Source organism: Salvelinus fontinalis, chromosome 16 (genome assembly GCF_029448725.1).
Source record: "Salvelinus fontinalis isolate EN_2023a chromosome 16, ASM2944872v1, whole genome shotgun sequence".
NCBI lineage: Eukaryota > Metazoa > Chordata > Actinopteri > Salmoniformes > Salmonidae > Salvelinus > Salvelinus fontinalis.
Window position 1 is genome coordinate 37,460,543 of NC_074680.1, and position 18,665 is coordinate 37,479,207.

The window sequence follows — 18,665 nt, forward strand, 5'->3', positions numbered from 1 at the left end:
GTGAGTGGAGGGAGCTCATTCTGGCCTCAATTCCAAATAAGAGATGGAGAGAAATAAGTAACTAGTTGAGGAAAGTTCAAGTCATAACATACCAGGTCAATTGAGAAGGTATGTAGCTAGGTCTACCTGAGCTGTCGGAGCCTCCCTCTGGGCTGCCGCTGGAGTACATGGTGGCCAGCTTGCCGTCCAGGATGAAGCGGAACCATCCGTTGGAGCCGTTGGAGAGCTCCAGGGCTGCAGCATCACTCCAGATGTACAGGCAGTCCCTCCCCCTGATAATGGACCAGTCACGCCAGTGGTAGGGCTTCCCCTGCTGCACCTCTTTGGCATCCTCCTGTGGTTCGTCCTCCTGGTGGAACCAGAGACATTTACTTTACATTTTAGTCATGTAGCAGACACTCTTATCCAGAGATTTTAAATACATTTTCTTTGCAGAACGCTCTTTATTAGACAGAAATCACAAAGCTCTATCAGTGTATATTTGGACTGCATTATGGTGTTCTTATTGCACCTTCTCTGGTTTGGACACCTCCTCGTTCTCATCGTCTGAGGTGGGTCCAGCCAGAGTGGACACCTTGTTGATGACACCCAGTCTAGCCAACTGGTCCAGGAAGACATCTCCTCCTTTGTCCACCAGGTCTCTGATGATCTGCAGTGCCAGCAAGTGACCGTCATCATCGTCCTGTACGGGAAGAGACACCACATTTAACTTAGCCTGTGGATTACTAGAGAGCTGGTGCAACTAAATTGCTTTTTAACAGGCATTAGGTTATTGGTGGACATTGTTAACAGTGTAGGATCACCCACACGAGAACGCACGGACACCTCCTAATCAAGCATCTTGAACACACACATACACAAAGAGATGGATGTTGTGTAGTGCAGTACCTCCTGATCCAGCACGGTGGCGGTGATCTCCACTAGCACGGTGGGCAAGTTGTGACCAGTGTCAGAGTCACACACCTCCTTCAGCAGCACTTCACAGCTGTAGTGGATCATCTTCCTGATCAGAGCCAGGCTAGCTTTCCTGTAAGGGACAGAGGGACGACATGTTAAAGCACCAATGTCACTTTTTGGGCAACCTGACCAAATGCCCATAGAAATGTGAGTTATAGATCTGTCATGATCATTGAAAGCAAGTATAAGATGCGACAGAACAGGCCTCCCGGGTGGCGCAGTGGTCTAGGGCACTGCATCGCAGTGCTAACTGCGCCACCAGAGTCTCTGGGTTCGCGCCCAGGCTCTGTCGCAGCCGGCCGCGACCGGGAGGTCCGTGGGGCGACGCACAATTGGCATAGCGTCGTCCGGGGTAGGGAGGGTTTGGCCGGTAGGGATATCCTTGTCTCATCGCGCTCCAGCGACTCCTGTGGCGGGCCGGGCGCAGTGCGCGCCAACCAAGGGGGCCAGGTGCACGGTGTTTCCTCCGACACATTGGTGCGGCTGGCTTCCGGGTTGGAGGCGCGCTGTGTTAAGAAGCAGTACGGCTGGTTGGGTTGTGCTTCGGAGGACGCATGGCTTTCGACCTTCGTCTCTCCCGAGCCCGTACGGGAGTTGTAGCGAAGAGACAAGGTAGTAATTACTAGCGATTGGATACCACGAAAATTAGGGAGAAAATGGGATAAAAAATAATAATAATAATTTTAAAAAAAAGATGCGACAGAACAGATGTGTCGTTTTTGCGTCTTTTGCTTTCGGTTTTGTACACCAGCTTCAAAATAGCTGAAACTACAATATTTTTGATTATTGAAAATATATTTCACAGCGGTTTAGATGGTATGATTCTCTGAACGAGAAACTGAAATTAGGCAAACTATTAGAATTTTAGCAACCAGGAAATGGAGGCACAATTTTGGCATATTGCACCTTTAATGCAGGGGTTTCCAAACTTTTTCAGTCTGACAGTATTTCAATCAGCAGACATTATGGTTTGAAGTGACTGAAATGCTTTAGAAAAGGGATTGGGAAGTTCAGAAGATCATCAGGCAATAATGTTGTATGATCTTCTATGTAGAAAAGAACCTTATCGTTGATGATGTTCTTTCCCCCCCAGTCTGATTTAGAGCCTGGTCTTATCCACTTGGTGCTAACAGCTTGTGGGCATAGTAGAGAGAAACAGTACGTACGTGTTCCTGAGAGTCTTACAGTATCTTTCAGTGATGGGGTCATAATATTTTGTAGCTTAAACCATTCAAAAGATAGAGACACATGTGTAGGAAGAAAAAAATAACACACTCTGTTTATTACAACAGCATGTAGCGGCTACCCGAGGTTACGGTTCTATGAACCAACCGCAAAACTTCTCTCGCAAACCCATTTTCAAATCACGCGACCCATAGTTTGGGAAACCCTGTGTTAATGGATTTGTATATGTCTCTATTCAAATAAAATTGCATTCAGGACCTCAGTAATATATACATCTCTGTGAGTTTGGACAAAGCTCCTTTGGTCAAGTTACTCTCAAAGTTGTGCTTACCTAATAGAAGGTAGCATGGTTTGCTGAAAGGTTTGTGCAAATACTGGTAGCAGCCTCTTCAGGTAGATGGGGGCCATCTCAGGGTCTCCTTTGGGTTCGCTGCCCTCCTCCTCCTCGTTCAAGTCTTTCTTCTTCTTGTCCTCTCCTTTGTTAACGGGGCACATCCAGTCTCCTTCAGAACAAAAGAGAACAACAAATTGTGAAATAACCACTGTCCTTTATTCTCGGATGGGCATGAGCCACTGACAACCAAGGATTTTCATGGAAGTCAGTCGGCAGCACAGCTGTTAATATATTGTTAGAACTCACCAGGAGACTGGAGAATGGCTACCACCTCACTGTGGCCACGCTCTCTTGCTTTGTCCAGGGGAGTTTTCCCATCTTCATCTCGGAGGTCAGGGTTGGCTCCATGTCGCAGTAGAGTCTATAGACACACAGAAAAATGATGCTTACTGTTAACTCGAAATGACACAACGACAAAGTTCCAGTTTAACAAAGTTTACTATACTATATGAACACAATACAAGTAGCCATCACACTCGAGGCTAGGTCCAACAACCAACTAGACTTCCTGCGCATGCGCATTCTTGACTGAGTGATAGCCCCATAATAACAGAAATATAGGGATACTTAAAACATGAACTTAACAATCTCCCCCTTTTCTTTAAAGACAAATAAAACATCAACAACATAATTAAATGTCCAAGTATTATTCAAGATCCCCATTACAAATGGGTTGTGTGACAGTTTTTATTTGTATTACTCAAGCTGCCACTTTCCATTACTGAGAGCTGTAGGAGCGAGAGCCTGTAGGAGCACAAGACCGGATGCTCCTTTTTTAGTCAGACAGTCAGCAAGCTTTTCCTTTGTGGTTGACCACAGAATCCGCTGGATTCTCTGTGCTTGAATAAGTTCCTTGATGCTGCTAATCTCAAAGTCTTTTCTCTGACAGACTTGGTTGACTTCACAGCATCAACTAATGAGTAGTTGACAGTGACACAAACTACAGGTAGAAAGTGCCGTTTTGTCCCACCAGTGTTAACCTAGCGAAGCATCACTGAAGACAACTAGTTTCAAAGAGTCATCTTTTCCAACATGCTGAAACTTTAAAGTCACTTTTTGTGATTTCAGTTTACGAACAACTTTGTTTGCCTCATGAATGGTTTGTACAGTGGCGTGTTTTGTGTTAGATGCCAAGTTGCAACCATCAAACCAGGTCTACTCTGTCTCGCAGCCCATAAAATTTGTCCTATCTTTGACCTCAATTGACCAGCTTCAATTCCACAGAGGGGAATTCCTTTGTACGGCTCTTGAAGAATCCATGTGGATAGGTTGAAGATTCTTGATATAGCTTTCCTGTTGCATCAGTATTTTTCCATCAACTGTAATAAACTCTATGCCAACATAACAAAAATGATCATGCTCCTCACGGCCAACCTAGAAAACAGCTTTGAGGTGTGGAATCACAGTTGAAGCAAAGGTCTGTGAGCCACCCCAGATAAAGTCATCAACATGACAGGCAAGTACTCCAGTCACATTGCAGTCTTGATCAAGCCAATAGAAGACTGCAGGATCCACTTGTGACATTTTTCCACCTGTATTCAGCATTGTTGCCTTGACTTTGTTGTACCAGTAGAGTGATCCATCTGCCAGTCCATACACACACTTCTTTAGTTTCCACAGTGTTCCTTCGCTTTTAGCTTCAGGCGGAGGTCGGATGTGAATGTCCCTTGACAGCTCTGTTCCCTGCAAACATCCAGATTTGATGTCTATGGAATTAAGTTTCCATTTTTTCTGGCAGATCACTGACATCAGCAATCTGAGTGACTCTGAGGTGCATGTCGGTGAGTCTTTTGGGAGTTCTTTAGCAGCCAGCTCCTCAAAACCTCTAGCCACTAGACGTGCTTTGGGCACTATTCCAGTTAAGGATTCTTTAAGGGTACACACCCACCTTGTTGAGACACACTTTTGGCCAATGTCTTTGACTTCCTCAAACACTCCATTTTTCCTCCAATTACTGAGCTCATCTAGCTTAGCTGAGTCAAATGACACATCCTTTGTTTCAAGTACATCATCATTTTGAATGTCATGCTGTTCTTCTCGATTTCCCATTGGTTCAATTCTGATATTATCTACAAGTGGCAGGTCAGCTGACCCTGTTGTACCAGAAAGTGTAGCTGGTTCAGAGTACTGCAAGTTGTACCAGCTCTTGTGTCTTGCATTTCCTGCTCGTCCAATTACGGTTCCTGTATGTGGAATACCACTTTCTCTGTCCGTGTATTTAACAGTTTGTCCAGTTTTCAGATTGGAACAACCATGTTCTCTTAACACATGTGGCTGTTGAATGTTTTCCTCATTTGAACGCTCAACAGTATTACCTGTGGCATGGTTGAAGGTCTCTGCTCCATTTCTTGTGTCAGTTTCAGTGTCCATATCATTGGATGCGACATCTGGTAGGTTTGTGTCTGTTACTGTGTCCTTTTTGTCATTTTCATTAGGAGACTGATTCTCAGCAACAGCCCCTCTATCTTGTTGATCATTTACTTTCCGCAATCTTGAGTGATGCACCCTGACAGTAATGCCTCCGTGCCTCACAAATATCACCACACCATCTTGACCAATGACTACTCCCGGTCCTTTCCACTCTTGACAGTCAACTCGTTTGTAGTACACTTTGTTTCCAGTTTCGTACTTCTCATCATCATTATTCCCTGAACTGCTGAGTAACTTCTGAAGTCTGTCAACTGTATCATGTCCAAACTGTTTGTAAAGCTTTAACAATACTTTGTGTTTTTCTTTAGTGGTCATGTTCTCTGTGTCAGTCAGAATCTCATTTTTGCATGGAGTCTGTGTGATGTCTTTGTCTAAAATGTTTACACAATAGTGGCCTGAGGTAGTAAGTTCAAGAGTCACTGGTTGTTTAAACATCACTGCCTGGTCATTTTTTATGTCTAGTACAGCCCCTGCCTTCTTGAGGGAAGCTTTGCTTAATAGTAAGGGGATATCTGTAGGGACCACCTCTGTTTCAATGTGACACTTAGTCTGACCAATTTTTGCTGGTATCTTAACTCTCTTGGTAGAATGGACAATTCTCCCATCTCCAAATTTGAAAGCTCTGTTGCTTGGTGTGTCAATCATATTTTGTACTTCTTTCATATTTAGTTCACTGACATAGCTATCAAGCCATTTTGCACCACACACTGTCCGTGTACATGCAGTATCAATCACAGCAGATCCTAAGGATTCAACTATAAAAATCTCAGTATCAAAAGCAGATTCATTTGAAAACAGTGTAATGTTACACTGCTCTATCTCTGTGTTTACATTTTCCTCTGTTAGTTTAACTTGTTCATTTTTATGAGGACAGTCTTTAACCCAATGGTAAGTGCTTTGACAAATAGCACATTTTGATCTCCTTCCATTTTTGTCCAGTGGATTTGTGCCTGGAAATGGCGCCCTCTTCTGGTTGTCTTGAGAACGTGACTTGTTGGCGCCTTTTCTGTGCTGCTCGATGTAATATGCTGCGTCACTCGCTTGCATTCCATCTGTTATTGGCGCGACAGACGTCTTCTCACCAAATATTCTTTTTAGTGCCGACTTCATAGATGCAAAAGTCAGCACAGTACAAGCAGTCAAAGCCAACTGTTTCTCCCTACCATCTAGACAAGCAGTATCTAGTAACTTGAATGCTAACACTGCATCTGGGAGAACCATGTCGTACTTGCGCATTCTATTGTACCTCTGTTCGAAATCAATGATGTAGTCCGCCATTGCAACCGAAAAATCTCTCGTAACACTGTCAAAGTTTGAATATGCCTCGTAGGCACGGTCTTTCTCTTCTTTGAGAAATACAGAATCCAGTGCTGTGATCAAAGTTCCCATACCGTCATCCTTGTTCAAATCCTCCAGGGATATTTCCAGTGCTGTATCTCTCGCTCTTCCCTCCAGCGATAATACCACCGCAAGTGCTTGCTTTTTCGCCTCCAGATTAGTAAGCGTATCCAGATTCCCAGTTCATTTTTCCAACTTTCGTACGACCTCTTCTCGTCGAAGCGAGGTGGCACGTTGTAGTTAGAAGCCATCCTCTGCTACCAATGTTAACTCCAAATGACACAACGACAAGGTTCCAGTTTAACAAAGTTTACTATACTATATGAACACAATACAAGTAGCCATCACACTCGAGGCTAGGTAAAACAACCAACTAGACTTCCTGCGCATGCGCATTCTTGACTGAGTGATAGCCCCATAATAACAGAAATATAGGGATACTTAAAACATGAACTTAACACTTACTAGGGGAACTTACATAGGTCTGCCTGTATTTCCAAACAGCATATAGAGGAGGATAGTGCACACGCAAAAACTTTATCCTATGTTTTCTTTACGTTCATTGAATTCAATATACACCAGCAGCCAACAGTCCAGCTGCTGGGCCTTTATCAAGGGATGTTGGTGGAAAAAACAGCAGTTCGAACGTTACAAGAGACTTCCTCTCAAGGTTAAAGAGACCATAGCTACCTTTGCTACTTGAGGCCGTCCAAAACAGGCTGCGTAGTGGAGGGAGGAGGACCTCTGACCTCTGTTGACATCAGCACCTCTCTCACACAGGAACTCAACCTGGGACATCAACCACAACAGGGGTTATTCAACAGGGTCTTGATAATGAAGGCACGCAAATAACAACTTTTTACAACATTTTGGAACAGACGTTTATTATTGGACTCTCCTTGTTTCAGTCCATTTTCTTCTGTTTGGTGCCAAATGAATACAACGGTGTCGTGGTCTGGTTTCGGGGTGACAAACAAGCCATTATTTAACCAAACCATAGTAATCTGTCTGCATTAGGCCATGCATACACAGCTTGTTGCTATGGACACCTATTGACAGAACCTAGAGAACTGAGCCCATTCTTGCAGCACAACAGGGAAGAGATGCTGTCCTTAAAAGGATACTTTGGGATTTTGTCAATGAGGCCCTTTATCTACTTCCCCGGAGTCAGATTAAGTCATGGATACAATTTTTCTGTCTCTGTGTCCCTGTATAAAGGAAGTTAGAGGTAGTTTACTGAGCCAATGCTAACTAGCATTATTGCAATGACAAAGTACCTTCGGAAAGTATTCGGAACCTGTCACTCTGACAAAGCTCCAGAATTCCTCTGTGGAGATGGGAGAACCTTCCCAAAGAACAACCATCTCTGCAGCACTTCACCAATCAAGTCTTTATGGTAGAGTGGCCAGACGGAAGACACTCCTCAGTAAAAGGCACATGACAGCCCGCTTGGAGTTTGCCAAAAGGCACCTAAAGAAACAAGATTCTCTGGTCTGATGAAACCAAGATTGAACGCTTTGTCCTGAATGCCAAGCATCACATCTGGAGGAAACCTTGCACCATCCCTATGGTGTAGCATGGTGGTGGCAGCATCATGCTGTGAGGATGTTTTTTCAGCGGCAAGAACTGGGAGACTAGTCAGGATTGTGGCAAAGATGAACAGAGCAAAGTACAGAGAGATCCTTGATGAAAACCTTCTCCAGAGTGCTCAGGACCTCAGATTGGGGTGAAGGTTCTTCTTCCAACAGGACAACACCCTAAGCACACAGCCAAGACAACAGCCAGAGCCCGGACTTGAACCCGATCAAACATCTCTGGAGACCTGAAATTAGCTGTGCAGCGTCGCTCCCCATCCAACCTGAGAGCTTGAGAGCATCTGCAGAGACGAATTGGAGAAATTCCCCAAATACAGGTGTGCCAAGCTTGTAAAGTCATACCCAAGAAGACTCGATGCTGTAATCACTGCCAAAGGTGCTTCAAACTACTGAGTAAAGGGTCTGAATACTTATGGAAATGTGACATTTCCATTTTTTTTATTTATACATTTGCTAAAATGTCTAAAAAGCTGTTTTTCTTTGTTATTATGATGTCATTGTGGGGTATTGTGTGTAGATTGACAAGGGGGAAAAAACGATTTAATACATTTTAGAATAAAGCTGTAACGTAACAAAATGTGGAATAAGTCAAGGGGTCTGAATACTTTCCGAAGGCACTGTATATGGGATTCTGCATTGCGCTAACGCTAGTAAGCAATTGTTCTAGCGCTAGTTAACAACTTCCTTCAACTGCGCGCAGAGACATAAAAATGGTATCCATGAGCTCATCTGACTCTGGGGAACTAGATGCAGTGCCTCATTTCCAAAATATATCTTTAATCCCCCTGACACAATGAGCCATTCTGTTCTGTTCGCATGCGTAATGGTCACCATAATGTATTGGGTAATCTCTGTAAAGAGATGGAGGGATACGAGACTCAGTCTAAAATAGCTTACCATTTCCTGTGTGCCAAACGCAGAGGCCCAGTTCAAAAGAGTCTGCCCGACGTCATCCATGAAATTCACTTCAAAAGCTGCAACATAGGAACCATTTTAAACAATTGACTATGCGTGCGCAATAACAGCTGACACTTTTTCATAAACATGACACATTTAAATTAATTAGGAAAAATGGCACCATTACACCAGATTGGACAAACTTCCTCTGCCACATCATCATGTGCCCTAGCCTCCTGACAGACCAACATACAGGATATATCTGGGTCCCAAATGGTGCCCTATTTCCTTTACAGTGCATTACTTTTGAGCCAATACTATCCACCCACCCACCTCCGGTGTCGATGGCATCAATGAGAGCGTCTGTGTCTTTGCTGCGGATACAGTCGATGAGCTGTCGGTGGGAACGCTCCCCGGAGCTGTCCAGCCGTCGCAGGCCCGGGATGCGTCCTGTTGAACCAGCGGTGGATTTGGGCAGAGCCTTGCGGCCCTCGAACAGCAGCACCAGCAGCAGGTCCACTAGACGCATGGTGTCCAGAACACAACGCTCGTCCCCCTGCATGGCACTCTCCATGGAGTCAGGCAGCGCAGAGCGTAGCAGATCCTATACACACACACAGGAAATACACACACACACAGAGAGAGACAAAACAAAAACACCACTTCTATTATTATCCCATTATTCTCTTATACTAGTCAGTGTCACTTCAGAATAGCTCTCATTACAATACAGTTCTCTTCACTAATATATTCTGAAATTAGATCCTTTCAACGTTTTATGTTATTTTTATTACTGTTAGCTTTCAAGATATTGCAGTTCATATATTAAACATTCTGTGCCAATAAAATTGCTATGAAATACATGATGAATTCTTACTAATAAAGAAATGTGTCCCAGAGTGCTCATAACCCCAAATACAGCTACCACAAATCAAACTGCAATAATTTGACAAGGCTGAGGACTTAAAATAAAAGCCATCTAATAAAACTCTTCTCAGGGAGTAAGTAGTCTCTGAGATTTGAGCTGGTACTTAAAGACTTACATTGAGAAAAGTATTTTGTCCCAACAATGGGCAATTTGATTTGTAAATGTTTTTTTAACAAGACTAAATGTAAAATGTTCTTACATGAGTGACGAGGGGAGAGCCTCTGCACAGCGTGGACAGCAGGCTAACGATGGTGGACACCTGGTTGGAGAGTTTGGAGTCAGCGGCGGTGGGTTGGGCCCCAGTGGAAGTCCGGCCTGGCTTACAGGTGGAGGAGGGGCCGGAGACCGTGCCCCCTGCTGCCGCCATCCGGGACAGCAGCTCCTCTGTCAGACCGTGCTTGGCCAGTGGCGCGGGGTCCACCCCTCGACGGGTGAACCGGTCCGCCAGGGAGGCAAAGCAGCGCAGAGCACCGTCAGACACCTGTCAATCAATGGGTTGCATTTTCATTAATAACAATGCAATCATTTGCAACTAGACCTTCAAGCTTCTTTCCAGTGATAATTGATTCAATTTCTTTAACGGATTGGATTTATATACCACTTTTCCAGTAGCTCAAAGCACTTTATATAGAAATGGGGGAAACTCATTCATCCACCACCAATGTGCATGGATGACTCCCCCCCCCCCCCAACCGATGACCCCCTGAGTGGGTGTCCAATTCACCTGGTGGTCTTCGTGTTTGAGCAGACTGGAGAGGGACTCCACGCAGGTCTCCAGAGAGGAGTCCTGGGGCTCCATCTTGCTGCACAGGCGAGACACCACAGACATGGCAGAGTGCAGGGTGTCCTTATGGACCAGATGACCGCTATCCCGGATGAAGCTAAGCACACAGTTCAGACCCCCAGCCTCAAACACTGCACCAGACTCCCTGGTACAGATCAGCTCCAGCACCTGACAAATGACACAACAAATAGTCAGCAGAAGAATATATTCAGAATTTATTATTTATGATGCGCAGCCCATCTATTTTACTATGGATTTCACAACGAGGACTCTGCACCTGACTACTTTTGAGTAGGAGCATGTTCTGTAATATTCTACCACATACATGAGCCCTTCCTAAACCAGATATATTTGTTGTGAAATATGACCTACATATTCAAGACCTAATTTGAATAAACTCCTCATACGCATCTTGTGATTTGAATAAAAGGTTCCAGGTAAAGAAAGAGAATGTTTTCTTGCAGGGCGTAACATTTTATTTTTCTTCCACCAGCCACTGTGGCAGGTAGATGAAAAGAAATCTACCAGCCAAAATATTTTTTGGCCATAATTTTTTAAAAAAGACCATGTTTTGTAATGTTTCTAAAACAATAAAATGTATTAAGTAATGTGGTATATTGCTAAATTAAAATTTCATATTTTCTTTTAACAAAAATATCAGATTAAACAAAACGTTCTGCTTCCCCTTTAAGGGTGGGAGATTACTGTGTTAACAGGGCCACTGGAGTCATGTCACGTGTGTCTGTGAGATTTGGGATGTGACTAGTAGTAGACAGTGGCTGCAGTCCAAATTAAAAGTAGACAGCCCTCGGCCCTAAACCCTCAGCTCTTGAATGACGTATTACATTGTCACATCCGAGTGTACCTTAAATGTCCCTTGCCCAAGCGAGGGAGAGTGATGATCGAGTACACGTCCTTGGTGGAAATCTTGAAATTGAGCTTAAAAAACAACCAATCTAAAGCTATTATTGTGCCTAGCAAGCTAACGTAGCTAGTTAACACTCCTGTCAGGTTGCTAGCTAGCTACAGTTACTTATAGCTGGCTAGCTAGTTTTATAGTTTGGTCATTTATTCCAATAAATTTCAGAATTCCCAAAAATCTGTTTATAAAGCTAACAACGTTTTATAGGCTCCTCACTATGAGACTAAGCCAATATGCCAACACTAAAATCAATGTCATCTATACATATTTGTTTTGCAAGCCAGCATCATCATTTTATTTCACATGCCAAAAATACAGCCATGTTGATTAAATGACATCGTGCCACCGGAGTTTGACATGTGACTACAGTTTGCATTGAATTGTGGGTCATGAGTAAATTAGACCAACATTGATGCCTGTGCCTCCAAAGAATGATCTATCAGCACTTCCCTCACAGTGCGCAAAACTGTTGCTGCGCGAGGTGGGATGTAGTATTCGTATTTCTTGGTGCGATTAGCGGCTATGAAACAAAACAGCAGAAATACTTTGAAAACAGCTACTTCAGCATTTTTATGCTAGAAATCACACATATGCTCATACTTGACTTTTGACCATTTTTTTTTACATGCAAATGTACATGCAAATTACATGCAAATGTAATGCTCGCACTGTAGAGCCCTGAAAATTGAACACACGCCAACGTGACTGGTGAAGTAGACATTCTTACTATAGGTCGACCGATTAATCTGAATGGCCGATTAATTAGGGCCGATTTCAAGTTTTCATAACAATCGGTAATCAGCATTTTTGGACACTAGCATTAAACCTATCTTGTAAAAAAAACAATCAATCTTAACATAACCACTAGTTAACTACACATGGTTGATATTACTAGTTTACCTAGCTTGTCCTGCGTTGCATGTAATCAATGCGGTGCCTGTTAATTTATCATCGAATCACAGCCTACTTCGCCAAACGGGTGATGATTTAACAAGCTCATTCGCAAAAAAAAAGCGCTGTCGTTGCACCAATGTACTTAACCATAAACACCAACGCCTTTGTTTAAAATCAATACACAAGTATATATTTTTAAACCTGCATATTTAGTTAACATGCATTTCTTTTAAACTAGGGGAATTGTGTCACTTCTCTTGCGTTCTGTGCAACAGAGTCAGGGTATATGCAGCAGTTTGGGCCACCTGGCTCATTGCGAACTGTATGAAGACTATTTCATCCTAACAAAGACAGCCAACTTCGCCAAACGGGGGATGGTTTATCAAAAGCGCATTTGCGAAAAAAGCACAATCGTTGCACGAATGTACCTAACCATAAACATCAATGCCTTTCTTAAAATCAATACACAGAAGTATATTTTTTTAAACCTGCATATTTAGTTAAAAGAAATCCAGGTTAGAAGGCAATACTAAACTAGGGAAATTGTGTCACTTCTCTTGCGTTCATTGCACGCAGAGTCAGGGTATATGCAACAGTTTGGTCCACCTGGCTTGTTGCGAAATAATTTGCCAGAATTTTACGTAATTATGACATAACATTGAAGGTTGTGCAATGTAACAGGGATATTTAGACTTATGGATGCCATCCGTTAGATATAATACAGAACGGTTCCGTATTTCACTGAAAGAATAAATGTTTTGTTTTAGAAATTATCGTTTCCGGATTTGACCATATTAATGACCTAAGGCTCATATTTCTGTGTGTTATTATATTATAATTAAGTCTATGATTTGATAGAGCAGTCTGACTAAGGCTCGTAAGCATTCATTCAAACAGCACTTTACTGTGTTGCCTAAAGTGCCTGTTAGAAAATCCAATAGTCAAAGGTATATGAAATACAAGTGGTATAGAGAGAATAGTCCTATAATTCCTATAATAACTACAACCTAAAACTTCTTACCTGGGAATATTGAAGACTCATGTTAAAAGGAACCACCAGCTTTCACATGTTCTCATGTTCTGAGCAAGGAACTTAAACGTTAGCTTTTTTACATGGAACATATTGCACTTTTACTTCCTTCAACACTTAGTTTTTTGCCTTATTTCAACCAAATTGAACATGTTTCATTATTTATTTTAGACTAAATTGATTTTATTGATGTATTATATTAAGTTAAAATAAAAGTGTTCATTGTTCATTCAGTATTGTTGTAATTGTCATTATTACACACACACACACATATATATAAAAAAATATTTTACAAAAAAAGAAGTTGGCTGATTAATCGGTATCGGCTTTTTTTGGTCCTCCAATAATCGGTATCGGTGGCGAAAAATCATAAAATCGGTCGACCTCTAATTCTTACCCACCAATACCTAAATCGACCCGCATTTGGCAGGTGTTCATTTTATGCCCTGGTTATGCCCTGAAGCAAACAGTCGATCACATAAATATAAACAAAGCAAGGGAATTGTTTTTATAAAGTAGAACAAAAAAAACGAATTCTCCACACTGGTGTAATGCTCACACAGTGTTTAATAGGATAATGTTTCAAGCACAAATTCGAAATAAAAGCGTACCTTGACACACTGCTCGGCCAGGTCTCTGCTGGTCCTGTTGTTGAGCTCCACCACCACCAGGCGGTTACACAGAGCTTTGATGGCCCCGTCCACGCCCACGATCCTGCGGGTGCACTCAGCCGACACGTCCAGGTAGTATGTGATGGCGCGGGCCGTCACCTCAAGCACGTTGTCCGGGGCGCTTTCGTCCAAGAAGATCTTACACAGGGCGGGGAGGAAGGTGCGTGGGGGACACCTGGGGGACAGAGGAGGGCATATATAACCTTTATTTATACAGGTTATTCTCAATGAGATAAAATCTATTTCGCAAGAGAGGACTAGCTATATAAACATAAGCATCCACGAACAACTCAACAGTAACCAAATAAAAAGGCTTGTGCCGTCATTATAGGCAGTTTGTAAAAGCGCAACATTGTCCTCTCAACAGTATGACTAATGCTTGAGATGTTTGTGAGATACAGTTGACAGTGTGTGTTGGTGGCTCACGTCTCGAAGCAGCGGTCCACGTTGTCAGACATGAGCAATAACATGCAGAGCTGCTCCAGGGCGATCAGCTGCATGTCCCTCTCATCTCCCTGGCCCATCTGGAGCCACTCCAGCAAGGTGTCTGGGTCCACATCCGCCATGATTACCCCCCTGCTACAGCTCCCTATCTGGCACCTAGCCCAATCACTGCTGTGGGCTGAGCTGGGGACTCATCCGCCGGATGGAGAAAACACAGACAGATCCAATCACTGCTCCCTCCTGTGTGTCATGTAGTCTTCCTTCACCTGGGGGGGAGAGGTAGATGGGGGGGAGAGAGAGAGGAGCAGAGAGAGAGAGAGAGAGAGCGAAAGCTGGCGTTTAGTTTAATCATGACTGGCTCAACTTGCAGTTGCCAATGGGATTAAGTAGGGCAAATCAGAGCAACAAAGGTTTGTAGCTAGTTCACGTGACATCTGAAACATGATAATTGCTATAAAGAACTAAGCAACAGTAACTTTTCCTCTCAGGAAAATAACAGGTTTTGGGCCTCACTTCTCTGGGTACTGTATGTAACAATAAAAAAAATGTGACTTCAAAAACCCAAAGTCACTTTACAACATAGAAATCAAGAAAAAAAATAAAACAGGAGTCAAAATAAACATCAGACTAAACAAAAACATGAATAAAAAGAGGGGTGGGCTCAAAGAAGGGAAAGAGTATGATGTATCAGTGTATGGGGAGGGTAGGGTTGGGATAAGAACCCGGTTTAGGGTAAGGGGTGGGATTTGGGTTGGGATATGAACCCGGTTTAGGTTAAGAGGCGGGATTTGGGTTGGGATACGAACCCAGTTTAGGGTAAGGGGCGGGATTTGGGTTGGGATACGAACCCGGTTTAGGGTAAGGGGCGGGATTTGGGTTGGGATAAGAACCCGGTTTAGGGTAAGGGGCGGGATTTGGGTTGGGATACGAACATGGTTTAGGGTAAGGGGCGGGATTTGGGTTGGGATACGAACCCTGTTTAGGGTAAGTGGCAGGATACGAACCCGGTTTAGGGTAAGGGATGGGAATGGAGTTGGGATACAAACCTGGTTTAGGGTAAGGGGCGGGATTGGGGTTGGGATACGAACCCAGTTTAGGGTAAGTGGCGGGATTAGGATACAAACCCGGTTTAGGGTAAGGGGCGGGATTTGGGTTGGGATACGAACCCGGTTTAGGGTAAGGGGTGGGATTAGGATACGAACCCGGTTTAGGGTAAGGGGCATGATTGGGATACGAACCCGGTTAAGGGGCGGGATTGGGATATGAACCGGTTTAGGGGCGGGATTGGGGTTGAGATACAAACCAGGTTTTGGGTAAGGGGTAGGATTGGGGTTGGGATACGAAACCAGGTTTAGGGTAAGGGGTAGGATACGAACCAGGTTTAGGGTAAGGGGTAGGTGCTGCTCAGTATGGTGAAGAGAGGAGTGTCTTTGTAGTGTATTTCTTTGCTTGTATGTGGGTGGGGGGGCGCTTTAGGAGGGACTGAAAGATAATTATGGACTCAAGAGTTACAAATGGCTGGAGTGAGGGAGTTTCAGAGCCTAGGAGCAAGGCAAGATGGTGAGGGCTTTGTAGGTCAGAAGGAGGATTTTATCATCAATGCATTGGGAGACAGTGAGCTATTGGAGTCCACAGAGGACAGGGGTGGAGTGCTGCCAGGATTTAGTGTGGGTCAGGAGTCATGCTGCAGACTGGAGGTATCATCTCCACACACGACTGAGTTCAACTATTTGTGGTTGGGGGTTGGACTATGTTCATTAGGACTTGAAACAGTAAAACAGTGTCCTTTGTTTGAGCCTGGATGGCTATAGGATAAGATGCTTGGGGTAGATCCTCTTATCAATAGATTAATCACAAATTGACAGAGAACATTTGCGGTTTCTACAACTGGCAACTACTGACTCCCACCGAATTGTCTCCCAGAAGTTTTTAGTACTTGTAGGAATTAGGCCTAGGTTCCATTTCTTTTGAGCCACCAACTGAATGTCCAGAAAGGATAGCCCAGAACTAGGTCACTTTTATCTATCTTACATCTATAGTCTAACTGACAATAGAGACACACTAATAATGTGCAGACAGCCCATCTCCTTACTTTTGACATTATCATTATTCAAGTACCTAGCTAATGTCACAAAAACAAGTCACAAATCCATTATTATTAGTAACACCAGAAAGTACAGCAAACAGGTCTTTATATAGACCTAACTAACTAGCTACAGTTGCTAGTTAATTCCATCATGACTTGGTTCGCTTTTACTGCAGAGAAGTTTAGCAAACGTAATTTACTGACATTACAGTTGTGAAAGAACTGCTAGTTAACGTTAAGTGGCAGCATAACAATTTATACTGCATAGCTAGCTAGCGTAAACAACCTAACGTTTGCTATAAGGCTTGGCTACACTTAGCTAGGTACTGGCTAACTAGCCCAGTTCTATCAACATAACGTTAGCCATCTGTCCACGAAGACAAATAACGTATTACCTGTTGTAGTTAGTTTACTGTTAGATGACTAACGTTAGCATTTAACCGGTTACTTGTTAGCTAATACAAGTCAATTAATTCAATAACTACTACTTCATGCTCAACGACATAATATATCAAACACAGCAGACTGTATAGGAGGACGCCAACATTTGCGTGTTATTTTGGTTAATCTGTACATCACTAGACAGCTAAATTTACGTTACCGTACCTAGTTCATCCTACCGAGTCAGATTAACAGTAGTTAGTCGCCTAAAATCAAACAATGAAACTGCTACAACAATTACTAACATGTATATTCTGCGGATTGAATAATACAGAAGAGTTCAAAACATGGTCGTAATACAATGTTACAATGCATGGCCTGACCATCAACACATAATCCGCGAGGATTCAGTTCCAAGAGAGCCCAAGGCCGCAACACTTCTGTCAGTCATAACACGTAGGAAAAACTAGGTTGCTCGGTTTACAACACAAACATAGTAGATACACACTCACCGTCTTTCAGATGACGAAAAATAAAATGAAGGCCGATTAAATACAATAGTGCGTAAAGGTACAATCCAACCTAAGGGGAATAAAATACGTAATTCACAGTTATTTTTACCGAGCCATAAAGGTCAAAGTGGACAGTAATGCAATACATAAATTCAGGCGAAATGGAGAGCAGTCGAGGTAAACGAGTTGGCTCTCCGTCGTATGCATCACGAGGCTACGCAGCGTCCTACTGTATTCTCTATTCACGGGCTGACAGCATTGCGGCTATATGCCAGGGGGCGCTAGCTACAATACGTGGAAAAGCACAGAGACCCCATTTCAAGAATAACTTTATTTATGTAAAGGATGGACCTACAGTTCCAGTCAAAAGTTTGGACACGCCTACTCATGTATAATTATAGTGAAGACATCAAAACGATTAAATAACACATATGGAATCATGTGGTAACCTTTGTCATCAAGGCAAAGGGTGGCTACTTTGAAGAATCTAAAATATATTTTGATTTGTTTAACACTTTTTTGCTTACTACATGATTCCATATGTGTTATTTCATAGTTTTGATGTCTTCACTACTATTCTACAATGTAGAAAATAGTAAAAATAAAGAAAAACCCTGGAATGAGTAGGTGTGTCCAAACTTTTGACTGGTACTGTACATACTCAATTGGTGTCATTCATGAATATTGCAGTCAGTCAGACAGAACATGCTAAATGCAGAATACATGCATACAGTATGTTAACATACCCTCACATATGTTATAGACAACGACAAATGAAGCAATGAATACAACACATTTTGGTTTTATTCACCCACTGCCATTAGAAAATAATATGTTAATTGCACCCAATATTTCTATTTGTACAGTTTACAAAATAAATGGCCAGGCTAACATTTTACAGTATCCTCACAGGCACAAATGCAGTATGAAAGTGCTAAACAGCCCGAGCAAAAGCCAAGCTGAAAGCAGGACAATGTCCTCCATACCAGATTTTTTTTTTGTTGCATACATTTTTTCATTTGTTGTGTTAACTTTCTGAACTTTCTGAACCACCTTCCCACGATTGACTGATCCAATATTATACTGTCAATTCAATTTTAATTGCATTTGATTGAAATTCGATGCATGCATCCATTTCATAAACCACTATTCTGATTAGTGTTTCTTTGGAGCAGAACTTATTTTGACATACATTCTATCACACTTAGCAACCCAGG

General features: G+C 42.8%; 2 protein-coding genes across 9 annotated transcripts in view; both read right to left on the reverse strand.

Moving 5' to 3' along the window:
• LOC129813110 (E3 ubiquitin-protein ligase HECTD1) overlaps positions 1-17,724 on the reverse strand; it is a 42,430-nt gene extending 24,706 nt beyond the window's left edge. For 4 of the 8 annotated variants that reach the window (XM_055865296.1, XM_055865298.1, XM_055865297.1 and 1 more), the window contains exons 1-13: positions 17,449-17,724; positions 14,452-14,735; positions 13,966-14,200; positions 10,449-10,676; positions 9,924-10,205; positions 9,130-9,400; positions 8,797-8,873; positions 6,995-7,093; positions 2,783-2,897; positions 2,474-2,645; positions 889-1,027; positions 512-682; positions 127-349 (exon numbers count right to left, since the gene is read on the reverse strand). In XM_055865296.1, coding sequence (XP_055721271.1) covers positions 127-349; positions 512-682; positions 889-1,027; positions 2,474-2,645; positions 2,783-2,897; positions 6,995-7,093; positions 8,797-8,873; positions 9,130-9,400; positions 9,924-10,205; positions 10,449-10,676; positions 13,966-14,200; positions 14,452-14,591 — 2,152 coding nt within the window. In that variant the 5' untranslated portion in view covers positions 14,592-14,735; positions 17,449-17,724. The remainder of the gene's footprint in view (positions 1-126; positions 350-511; positions 683-888; positions 1,028-2,473; positions 2,646-2,782; positions 2,898-6,994; positions 7,094-8,796; positions 8,874-9,129; positions 9,401-9,923; positions 10,206-10,448; positions 10,677-13,965; positions 14,201-14,451; positions 14,736-17,448) is intronic. The other 4 variants (XM_055865301.1, XM_055865300.1, XM_055865299.1 and 1 more) reach the window with 1 other exon arrangement.
• LOC129813111 (uncharacterized) lies at positions 2,915-6,677 on the reverse strand. Its single transcript, XM_055865302.1, has 2 exons — positions 6,035-6,677; positions 2,915-5,989 (listed from the first exon to the last, which is right to left on the reverse strand). The coding sequence occupies exons 1-2, from the start codon at positions 6,353-6,355 to the stop codon at positions 3,911-3,913; spliced, it is 2,400 nt and encodes a 799-aa protein (XP_055721277.1). The 5' UTR covers positions 6,356-6,677; the 3' UTR covers positions 2,915-3,910.
• Positions 17,725-18,665: the final 941 nt, after the last annotated feature.